The sequence below is a fragment of the Podarcis raffonei genome, chromosome 4 (assembly GCF_027172205.1).
Source record: "Podarcis raffonei isolate rPodRaf1 chromosome 4, rPodRaf1.pri, whole genome shotgun sequence".
NCBI lineage: Eukaryota > Metazoa > Chordata > Lepidosauria > Squamata > Lacertidae > Podarcis > Podarcis raffonei.
Window position 1 is genome coordinate 73,496,482 of NC_070605.1, and position 12,286 is coordinate 73,508,767.

Genomic DNA, 12,286 nt, shown 5'->3' on the forward strand with positions numbered 1-12,286 from the left:
GAGGCGGAATATAAAAGAAATGCAAAGTATTACCATATCCACTGGCCAAGTAACCGTCAAGATCCAGGGATAGGCCATGAACTTTTTATACTGCAATCCAGTTGCCTACAAGATATAGAGAGGCAAAACAGAACTGAAGCAACAGCATTGCTAAACAAATCTAACTGACAGGAATAAACAAGCACAGTAAAACCCAAGTTTTTAAGGTTCACCATGACCTCATGTGCAAAGCTGTGTGCAATAGCTAAAGTCAGCTAAAGGGTAGGCTACTTGCGCACAGTGCAACACCAACAAAGCTAAGGATCTGGGTGACTGCACAAAGCTTTCATTCATTTGAGAGTAACAGTGGGATCATATGCTGTTATCCTTGTGCCAAGTTGATAACCACTGTAGCACATAATACCTCCCCCTCTACACAGTTTGGCCAATCATGTATTTTTGCCTGAAAAGCAAAATATATGGCTCTGCCTTCTGCACACGCATATAGACCCTTTGTTTGTACTCTTGCAGCATGAGCAGTTAACCATTTTGTCAACTGGGAAGCTGGTTTAATATATGACAATGTTCCGAACTGGCAGAGTTTCGTGCTCGCTTCGGCAGCACATATACTAAAATACGAACTGGCAGAGTTTCCCAGCTTGGACAAAACATAAAATTGTGTTTAATTAGATATTGCATTGTTTCTTTTAAGAAGCATTATATCTATTGATGGGAAGTTATATAAAATTTAACAGTGTTTTTATGATTTAAGGTTGTTGTTAAACCACTATGATAGTTATACAATGCAGCAGTGAGTGTGTGTACGTATCTATCTATCTATCTATTTACAAAATAAACTATTTAAGACTTTTGAATAAGCTTATCAACAATCAGCAGCTTAAAAGTGTTCTCATACAAGCAGAACCCACCTCATCAAATGTCTCTGTCATTTTCTGCATCACATCACAATTCTGCGAACTTTGGAACATTTCTGCCGTAACCATTCCTATGTAAGTAACCACAGAAATAAAAATTTAACTGAACAAAGTATGCCAGTATAGAGACAAACTCTATTTTAAAACAAGGTCTCTGAATATACATGACTCTAAAAGCCAGGAATTCCTTCCTGGCTTTGGGAAGGAACCACAAGCACTCCAGACCCTTGCCAGAGTCCTCATGCCTCCTTTCCCAAAGTCCATCACCAGCGAACCTGTGATCACAGCTTTCCGTGCATGAGGTGTGTGTGTAAATAAATAAATTGAGAGTGGACGTCCTCTGCCCTTCATTTATCAATGTATTTTTCCCCACCCAGGAAAAGCTGTGATCGTGTATGTGAAATAAGCACATGATGCAAAATACCTGTAATAATATTTCTAGCCAGTCAGGAGGTGGAAGAGAGGAAATGGGGGGTGCAAATGCAACACTTTTTTGGGGTCTCAGATGGGAATGTGAAGGCCTAGGAAAAAACCTAGACAGAAATGGACATGGGGAGAGGGAGCCTCAAATTGTTCCGTCTTCTCCTCCCTCCCCCCACTCCGGCTTTCACGTCTCTAGTCCCAGGCTCATTCCAATCCATGCTTGCAGTAGCAGGCCATCATTGTGGACCATGGTTACTTTCTGATGCATTAAGTTGCTGCCAGTAACCAACAAAGAGAGAGGAAAGGCAGCAGAGAGGTCACTGTGGTGTTGGCGCAGTGGCATAGCCAATCCAACATTCCCACTGCTACGCCTGCACCGTGCCAGCCTCCCTGCCGCATTGCCCCTCTCCCTCTCTGTTACTGGCAGTGCCCTCCACCTCGGAAAGCCAATTAAGCAACACCGCCCCACCCTACAGGGCATAACCATATGCACACAGTGCTAAAACTAAGAATGGCTAAAGCAGTGCCATCTATTTTTGAACTCCCAGGATCCCTGATCCCGCTCGCTGGGGTTGGTGGAAGCTGCTCTCTTACAACATCTGGAGGCACAGTGCAGCCTCCCTCTGTGCTAAAAAAAACAACAGTTCAGCGTTTCATGTCAACACAGCCAATATTTGTAACTTTCCATACCTCATTTTAAATGTGTGACTTATTCTCCAACTACCGGTTAAGACAGCTTTTAAACACAACTATCTGCAGTAGTGGGATGCGGGTGGCACTGTGGGTTAAACCACAGAGCCTAGGACTTGCCGATCAGAAGGTCGGCGGTTCAAATCCCTGCGACGGGGTGAGCTCCCGTTGCTCGGTCCCTGCTCCTGCCAACCTAGCAGTTCGAAAGCACGTCAAAGTGCAAGTAGATAAATACAGTGGTGCCTCGCAAGACGAAAAGAATCCGTTCCGCGTTTCTCTTCGTCTAGCGGTTTTTTCGTCTTGCGAAGCAACCCTATTAGCGGCTAAGTGGATTAGCGCTATTAGCGGTTTAGCGGCTATTAAAGGATTAGCGGCTAAGCTGCTAAAAGGCTATTAGCGGTTTAGCGGCTTAGAAAAAGGGGGGAAAGCGGGGGGGAAATCGCAAGACTAGCAAGACGTATCATCTTGCGAAGCAACTCAGAAACGGAAAACCCTTTCGTCTAGCGGGTTTTCCGTCTTGCGAGGCATTCGTCTTGCGGGGCACCACTGTAGGTACCGCTCTGGCGGGAAGGTAAAAGGTGTTTCCGTGCGCTGCTCTGGTTTGCCAGATGCAGCTTAGCCATGCTGGCCACATGACCTGGAAGCTGTACGCCGGCTCCCATGGCCAGTAAAGCGAGATCAGCGCCGCAACCCCAGAGTCGGGAACGACTGGACCTAATGGTCAGGGGTCCCTTTAACTTTACCTATTTGTACTAGTAGTTATGCTCATCTATCTATTTTCTCCACTTCTTCTCTTTTGCATTTCTACTCTACCTTTCTGCTTTCACAGCTCTAAATTCAGAACCCGAGTTGTATGGAATAGCCACATCTTAGCAAATGCATGCCAGATTCTGAATTAACAGGACCCCTAAACAGGAATTAACTTCACACACACACACACACAAATCTTTGCCCTCAGAAAGCATGGGAATAAAAAATTACCTTGGCAACCTGAGCACTGGATGAAGAAGTTGATGAGATCCAGAAGTGCCACATCTCGATCGCTTTTGTAGGCTTCAATCCAGTCATCTACCACAGACTGAACCAGATTGCAAAAAGGCAACAGATTAAAAAACTAGAAACAGACAGTATCAAACTCTCGTATAACCTTGGAAGCTGATGTACCTGCATAGCGCTTTTGCCCATGATGACCACCTCAAACAAGGTAACCGCTTCAACCACTTCTCCATTTTGTGGCTGGTTTGGCCGTCTACCATCTGAAGGGTGTCTTCTTCTGTTTTCACATTGTTCTCGGATTTTCCTTTTACCTCTCTACAGCAATAAAGCGTTAAGTGGCTGTATGAATGAGCTATCACGGGTCACAGTCAGAAATTTCACCTTACTTTAAATCGCCCAAAACACAATGCCCCTCTATCATTTCTGAAGCTAGAGGTCCCAGTTCAGACACAGGGACTCATGCTAACATCTTTACATGGTAGGAGCTAGGATTGTGGTGCTTAGCATGTGCTCTCCAAATGAAGATTGTAACCATGTGTCCAAATGCCTGAAATCATGCCCACACACTCAGAAATCAAATGGAACAGTCTTCCTCGGGAGGTTGTGGACTCTCCTTCCTTGGAGGTTTTTAAGCAGAGGTCGAACGACCATCTGTCATGGATGCTTTAGCTGAGTTTCCTGCATGGCAGGGGGTTGGACTAGAATTCAGAGGTGGCCAAACTTGGCACTCCAGCTGTTTTGGGACTACAGCTCCCATCATCCTTAGCTAACAGGACCAGTGGTCAGGGATGATGGGAATTGCAGTCCCCAAACAGCTGGAGGGCCAAGTTTGGCCACCACTGGACTAGATGAACCTTGAGGTCCCTTCCAACTCTACAATTCTATGATTCTATGGTGAACAGGCATGTGTCAAGTCAGCCATCCCTTGCGGAGTGAATTCGCTTACATTTTATGCAACTTAATAGCAAATAATTTCAACTGCATATACTTCAATCAGAGGGAAAGTGCGGAATCATAAAAGTAGTGAGGAAACCATGGGGCATTAGTCCAATTCCTTGCCCTTTCTTTCATTCTCTCTCCCTCTCCACAAATGTGTGAATGTCTGGAAATTCATTGGTGAATGATGATACTCAGTGACATTCAACGTTCATTTATGTATACCTAAAAATTGTAAGGCGGGGAGAGATCTATTTATGGGCATGCGCAAATATCATCTGAGATTGTTTGCGTTGGTATGGGACTACTGACATTCAACAGTTGTAGAAATATAAATCATTCATAAAGAATCAACTGTATACCCAATCTAACCCTAAGTTATGCGTACAATACAACGAGATCCAGGGAAGCACATTCCTTCTCCTGTCCACTTAGTGAACTTATAGAACGTAACAGAAACTTACAAAAGTTTTAACATTGCCATTTCTCAAGCAGCTGCCGTTCTGCACTGTAGATTCAGAGACAACCTCCTCATGGATCCCATTTTCTCTGAGTCATTAGAAAAAGAAAAATCGTTTGAAGACAGAGAGCAATCTCTATCGAGTTGTGGACTTTAAGAACTGTTATCCTACCCTCCACATATCCTTTATTTTGTGCATTCGTGATTATTAATGCTCCTGACGGTATCAAGGTGGTTTATGTGATGCTTCTTTCAATACTGTTTGTGCCTGTAAAGGTTCTGGGGTGGACATACAGCTTTGTTTGCAATCAGTGCACATTCTGTAGTTTCCTGCTGAAATCCTGTAACTTTTCATACCATAAATATTCCAGGGGTATGTGTCCTATTTCTGTCCCACTCTAGTCCAAGAGCGCTCCCTCCAGATGGCAATAATAAGGTAACATGGGGAAAGCATCACAGAATAACCAATCAAGTTGAATGATGTGCACACAGTCTAGTACAAATCCACTGATAACCAACTACTGTTACACCAATGACATGTTGCAGAATATACCCACTAAAAAAAAGTCACCTATCTGGAGGGATGATAAAGCTGCAATCCTATACAATTATTTGGGAATAATTAAGTTCATCAGAACTTAATTATTCCCAAATAATTGTATAGGATTGCAGCTTTATCATCCCTCCAGATATACATATACATATATATCCTATATATATAGGATTGCACTGTAAGGCTCTTTTGAGGACCAAGTTGCTACTTAAACTGACTCAAAACCCCTGAAAGGAAATGCTGAATATTAAGAGCTAATATTTTATCAGTTTTTAGGTTTTTTTTAATGTTCTTCTTTTTACAGGGCAAACAAATTAGTAGTCTTGTGTTACTGCAACTACAGGCAACAAAGGGCCAAACTACACGTTACACAGAAGTCACAACTTCTTATGAATGAAAAGCAACTGCAGGAAACTGCAATCAGGAGCAAAGGGGATGCTAAACCCTCCCCCCTCCTGCTTTTTGTCCATTAAAAATTCCCACCAGTCACTTTTTCCCCCCCACGGAGAAAAAGATATATGTTCCCTTATCATTTTCCCCATGGGAGACAAAACAGCTTCAAGAGCGGGTGTGAAATCCAACGCAGCACAAGCGGGCATCTGCTCGCACAACAGAGCTTCAACTTACTCTTCTCCCCCTGCAGTCTCCTGCTTGCGCTCCCCCAAAATCTGATCCGTAAGGTTCGGGGACTGTCCAGAACAGATTTTGGAGACACATACGGATGGAGAAGAAGCTAAACTGGAAGTCCCATTGCACGTGTTGATTTCTGTTGGATGGTGCCCAGCATTTCTTAAACAGACAAAAAGCAAAAGATGTCAGGGTTAAGCAGTCACTCTACCACTTCCACTTTTTATTCATAATATAAATAAACAGGAAACTGTTTACCTATTTCCTTTGTAACATCTAGTCTGTTGCATACTATGAAACCATGTCAATGATGCCACCTTGAAGTTCACTATACCCTAAAGATTTGGGGGGGGGGGTTTTAAATAATCCTAATCACAGAAGCTTTGTTGGTCTACCTTCTTAAAACAAATTTCCCACCCTCTGCATGGACACACAGGCTAGCTTACTTGTTTGGGCTTGTGCTGTCTATTAAGACAAAGAAAGAAGTAGCAAATCCACACACTGCCTTCCTCACTCAAGTTAGCATTAATACATGCCAATGACTCACATGATTTTTACCTTAGCTTTCCTCACTTCTTCCAGGAGAGGCTGTTCCAATAGGGTGAATGGATCACTGCCCCACCAACCTCAGTCTGCCCTCAGCTAGTCCCCAACCTGTCTGCCTTCTTTCTTAAAATTGCCACCTTCCACCCTTAGTCTCTGTGACATCCTTATAGAACTCAACGGAGGTGAAGATGGGTGCAAACCTAGCATTAGTTCACCCTGCCTTGTTGATGAATTTTGGAAGACAGTTGGTAGTTCACCACACCTCAACCAGTGTGATGTATCAGGCGAGCATACAGTGCCCCAGGAGAGCCTTTAGAGATTATCTGCTCCCAGCAGAACAGCTTCCTCCAGAGTCCCCAGTCAAGGGGGAAACTCCTCTCCCACACAGCTCAAAGTAACAAAGTGATTGTTGCCTCCAGGGACAAGACAAAGCCAAACACTGCTATCTACTATATACTGTCTCTTCTGGTCTTTGAACAGATCCACAAACACGATCACCATGCTATCTAACACTGCTGTGTAAAAAACAACCACCCAGCCTCTTCTCCTGACTCTCAGAGATTCAGAGTCAGACCCTGGAACAAGGATGTAATGAGATACATGCCCTTCAGACTATTATGTCTGCCTCTACATTCCTGAACCAATGGGAGGGTGAATGATTCAGCAAGTCATACAATCAACCTTGCTGGTGTTGATAGGGTAACTCACTGCACCTGGCACTCTTATCTCAGAGAATCCAGCAAGAATAGGGGATGTGCTAACTCAAGACATGGGCCAAACACTCTATAATTTAACCCACTGTTCACATTACACCAAGATGCTGGTCAGTGGTACTGGCTTTGCCTATCACTGGCCTCCTCGTCCAATGGGCACCAGCCACCACTACTTCTGTCCACATGCAACTTTACGCGTTACGTATGTCTCAAAGCAAGAAGTGCTTACATACTTTGCAGCTATTCAACCAAAGCAAAATAGGAGAGGGTATCTGCTTTACATCATGGGGGGCGGGGCGGAGAGGGTATTTAACTCTCCATCCATAAATCAGTCTCTAGCTTCCTTTAACCTCTGCTTCACAAACTGAACATACAAACACAAGTCAAAGCAGGGGTCAGCAACCCATAGGCCATATCTGGCTCACCAATGCTTTTCTTCCAATTTGTACAGCATGTGGCTGCTGTCTGAAGGAAAAATGGGAGGAAATGCTTCTGATGGGGGAAAGGCTTTGCAAAGTAGGTGTAGCCTATAAGCCTTCTGAAGACAGGAGTGCCTGGTGTGCTCTGGTCCATGGAGTCACGAAGAGTAGGACAAGACTAAACAACTAAACAACAAATAAGCCTTCTGCTGCCTTCCTCCAAGTTAAAAAAACAAAACTGCCATACCAGGCTAAAAGTTAGGGTAAAACAGTCCCACAACCAAAACCAGAAGGCTCAGCTTCCACTGAACTTTGACCCAAATGCAGGGTACTCAGAAAAAGTTGGAGAGCAATACTGCATGAGCCAGCCATGCCAAGCTAGAGTTTGTGGCTAACTGTTGCTGGGAACACAAACTATGGTCTGAACTTACAAATCTATGGGCAAACTGTGGTTTAGAGGCCACTTGATTGCTACCATTTAGTATTTGACCAGCACTCCACTTTTTATGGAGGTACCTGCACAAACTACTTTTCACTTCACTCAATTTCGGAGTCAGTTTTGATGATTTGTCAATTCAGACATTATATTCAACAAGTTTGGAGTTTGTCCTGGCAACCCTAAATTATACTAACTCAGCCTTCTCCAACCTGGTGTTATATTTTATTCTAGCGGATTCCTTCTTATTTTAACTCTGATCTTATTAAGTTTTGCTGGCATTGTTAAGTGTTAAGATATACTAAACATGAAACTATATAATTGTATCATACTAAAATTATAAACTGACAAGCAACATTTTTAATGTATGAGCACACACACCACTCCAGACCACTAAAATAAAATAAACTTCTCAATAAAAACAACAAGATAAGTTCTGTACGCTACTGTCAAAAGTCTTACTTGTGGTTGGGGAGATTGGCAACGGAATTGGGCTCTGCTATCATTTTCGCTACATCCTCTCAGCAGCACAGAAAGCAAGTCATTCTGATCAGACGCTTCATCGTGAAAAAGAATATTTGCAACAGCAATTCAAATTCATTTTCTTCAGCTCTCCTCAGAACAGCAGAACTGTACAATTTTTTTTAAAAAAAGCAGACAATACATACCATAAAATTACAATACGATATGTTAATAGCAGCAGTTTGAAAATACAACAGTAAAATTACCGTATTTTTCACCCTATAGGATGCATTTTTCCCCCTCCAAAAATGAAGGGGAAATGTGTATGCGTCCTATGGGGCGAATGCAGGCTTTCGCTGAAGCCTGGAGAGCGAGAGGGGTCCGTGCGCACCGACCCCTCTCGCTCTCCAGACTTCAGGAAGCTATCCGCAAGCCTTGCAAGCCCGGCGGGAGTTCCTGCGGCGCAAGGCTTGCGGGCAGCAGCCTGCAGCCCGAAGCACAGGGCGCCCTCCGGAGGGCGCTCCGTGCTTCGCGCAGGTGTGCGCAAGGCTTGTGAGCCTGGCAGGAGTTCCCGCAGGCTCACAAGGCTTGCGGGCAGCAGCCTGTTCTGGGGGCTGGGGTCGGGGGAAGCTCGGGCTTCCCCCACCCCAGCCCCGTGGCTGGGGGAGAGGAAATAATTTTTTTTTATTCATTTCCCCCCCCAAAAAAACGAGGTGTGTCCTATGGGCCAGTGCGCCCTATAGGGCAAAAAATACGGTATATTTTAGCAACATGGCTAAGAGGAAAATCTAATCAGCATTACTTACAATCCCACAAGACAAAAGTCGCTGAAATAACAGCATTTCTGAAGACCAGCCATCAGTCAACATGCAGTATGCAATCTTTTGTGTTACACAGAAATCATTTCGCAACATTATTAGGTCAATCATTCATTCATTTCATTTGCATGCCACTCTTCCACAAGAAAAATCCTGCTCAAAGCAGCTTACAACAAAGAAACAGGAATGCATTTCTCCCAGGCCTCTGGTTAAGTGGGAGGGTTACTGTTTTTGTTTGATACTATGTTATGTACTTTTGTGTTCTTATATTGTAAACTGCCCCTGTGATCCTCAGAGGAAGGGCAACATAAAAATTAAATTTTAAAATTGAGACAAACACTACAGAACAATTTCATAGTAACATAGCAACAATTTCATAACAGTGTATGTTATAGTAAAACAGTAACATAGTCTTTTTCATAGATACTTTGTGTCTTAAGACAGGAGTTGTACCTCGGGATGCGAACAGGATCCGTTCTGGAGCCCCGTTTGCATCCTGAACAGAACGTAAGACGCAACTGCGCATGTCGCGTTTCGCTGCTTCCGCGCATGCCATCATTTTGACCGTCTGCACATGCGCGAGCGGCAAAACCCGGAAGTAACGTACTCCGTTACTTCCGGATCACCATGGAGCGCAACCCGAAAATACTTATCCTGAAGCATATTTATCCCGAGGTATGACTGTACAAACTTAATCTGTTCCGGAAGTCCGTTCTTAAACCAAAGCATTCTTAAACCAAGGCGTGCTTTCCCATAGCAGCGGGGGACTCAATTTACAAATGGAACACGCTCAACAGGAAGCGAGCATGTTCTGCTTCCAAGGCAAAGTTCACAAACCAAAACACCTACTTCTGGCTTTGCAGTGTTCTTAATCCAAGTTGCTCATAAACTAAGCTGTTGTAGCATAGCAGCTAGGAGACCAGGTTATGAATCTGTTCAAATCTCACTAGGTGAACTCTCTCCCCACCACCAACCTCCAGCTTTACTTACCTTTGCTGGGCTGTGTGCAAGCCACACATTAAAAGGGCATGACTTCCCCCAAAGTATCCTGAGAGCTGTAGTTTTCTAAGGATGTTATGAATTACCAGTATACTTTAAGGAAGTCAGGTGCTTTTGCTATCCCTTCAGGATTGGCATGAGATTAGTGGCTGGGGCCGAAATTGAGTGCGACCAACCCCATAACCCACAATGCACACAAATTGGCAAACATCCCTCCTCAACTGATCCAGGCAGACCAGCTGTAATCTGCTTATCAGCCCCACTTCACACACCAAATGAGCAATCAGATGAAGGAAAGAAAGCTATTTGTATCCCGATCTAGGCACCTCAGCACATGTCTGCTTTATTTTTTATCATTTTTATTTGTTGCCCTCGTTGCCAAAATGAACGAGGTCTTAGGCTGCAGAACAATGTGTTAATTAGTCTTCCAAGGTTGCTTAAAGATAACAACTAAACAATGTGCAGGAATGCAGGAAAGCACTATACAAAGTTCAGTATTATTATTATGCATTGAAGTTTCAAGTCACAGGGAGACCACCTGTGGCAAAAATTTGATTGGTAATACTTTTGGGACAGACATAAGAAAATGTTTCTTCACATAGGGTGTAATCAAGGAACCACATGTACACCACTGTGTGTTCCATTATGGAAGAAAAGTGCTTAATACAGTGGTACATCTGGTTGCGAATGGGATCCGTTCCGGAGCCCCGTTCACAACATGAGCAGAATGCAACCCACATCTGCGCGTCTGTGCGTGCTGCAATTTGCCGCTTCTGCGCATGACGTCATTTTGAGCGCCTGCGCATGCGTGAGCGGCGAAACCCAGAAGTAAACCTTTCCAGTACTTCTGGGTCTCTGCGGGACGCAACCTGAAAAGACGTAACCTGAACCAAACATAGCAAGAGGTATGACTGTAGAATAAAAAATAAATATGTGGTTATGATGACCACAGGCTAAGATGTCCTTCAAAGCTGATTAGGGCTAAATGGGACCCTCAAGGATAAAGGTTTCATGCCACTAAATAGTTATGAGGGGAGGCTGGCAACAGCCAGGGAGAGTGATCACCTTCATAGACCTGCCTATAGGCCTAGTAGATGCACCTGCCTGCAGGAAAGCTGGCTTTCATCTGATCCAACAGGTTTCTTCTTACCTCCTTAATTTCTATTGAAATTCTCCAAGTCACTGTCTTTCAGACTAATGTGCCTCAGAAGGTTGTTGTGCAGATAAAATGGGGAATGGAGAACCCAGTATACTGCCTTTGAGTTCCTTGGGAGGAAAACGGTGATGGGTAAAGAAAGAAAGAACAAACATTTCACCAGTGGCGCAATGACAAAATTCCTTCTACATCTACTTGCTTTGAGACCGTTGCTTCGTATGTTATGAAATATAATACACAGAAGAAAGAGATTGCTGTATAAATACGATTTACCAAAGAGAAAATAATCCCCTTTTAAAAAGAGATTTTTTTGGGGGGGGGGATGAGGAGAGAAACCTACAGCTGTTTAGAATAGGACATATAGTTCAGAAAAGGAAATCTTTTTACAGTTATCATGACTGCAGCTAAAGAGGAAGTACAACCCAATTACAGAATTATTACTATGATTATCATTATTTATACCCCGCTCATCTGGCTAGGTTTCCCCAGCCAGGGCAAAGTAAAGTATGTTCGTAGGAAGGTGCTAGGCAAGATTTGAATGCAAAAAGAAGATATTCCCAAACAAGAACATGAGATTGTCATCATTTGCGAGGGGTTGAGATTCCTGTGTCCTTAACCACACCAGAAAATCAACAGGTACAAATTTCACACGGGGCAGGTGGGTGGAAGGGGCCGAAATAGGGTGCAAAAAACTTCCAGCGGTTGAATTCCTGCCCTGTTCTGAAACTCCCACCCAACCTTATCTGAAGAAGTGTGCATGCACACGAAAGCTCATACCAAGAACTAACTTAGTTGGTCTTTAAGGTGCTACTGGAAGGAAAAAATTTTTTTGTTTTCCCACCCAACCTTGTAAGCAAACGGAGGGCCACCCAGGGAAAGTACGCAGAGAGGCTGCGAAGTGGAGCAGAAGCAGGAGCAGAAAGGAAGAGAAATTCGCCGCGCAAGGCGGAAAGTGATGAAAAGGGGCGACGACCGAGAACGCGGCGGGTCACGCGCGCGGAGCGTTGCGCAAGCAAGGGAGCCACGGCGTCGCGCAAGCACGGCCCTCAGCCCGGACACTATCTACCCGCCCGCCCGCGAGCGCGCCCCCCCTACCCTTCTGGGGCCGACAACGGCCCAGGCGAAGGCCCGGTTCTGA

The 12,286-nt window shown here is 44.3% G+C and overlaps 1 protein-coding gene across 5 annotated transcripts in view; it reads right to left on the reverse strand.

Moving 5' to 3' along the window:
- LOC128411720 (cohesin subunit SA-2-like) overlaps window positions 1-11,674 on the reverse strand; it is a 57,445-nt gene extending 45,771 nt beyond the window's left edge. The window contains exons 1-8 of one of the 5 annotated variants that reach the window (XM_053384076.1): window positions 11,143-11,674; window positions 8,176-8,343; window positions 5,600-5,761; window positions 4,424-4,508; window positions 3,192-3,338; window positions 3,009-3,105; window positions 909-985; window positions 34-105 (exon numbers count right to left, since the gene is read on the reverse strand). In XM_053384076.1, the coding sequence (XP_053240051.1) occupies window positions 34-105; window positions 909-985; window positions 3,009-3,105; window positions 3,192-3,338; window positions 4,424-4,508; window positions 5,600-5,761; window positions 8,176-8,219 (684 nt within the window). In that variant the 5' untranslated portion in view covers window positions 8,220-8,343; window positions 11,143-11,674. The remainder of the gene's footprint in view (window positions 1-33; window positions 106-908; window positions 986-3,008; window positions 3,106-3,191; window positions 3,339-4,423; window positions 4,509-5,599; window positions 5,762-8,175; window positions 8,344-11,142) is intronic. The other 4 variants (XM_053384075.1, XM_053384074.1, XM_053384077.1 and 1 more) reach the window with 4 other exon arrangements.
- Between the last annotated feature and the right edge of the window lie 612 nt (window positions 11,675-12,286).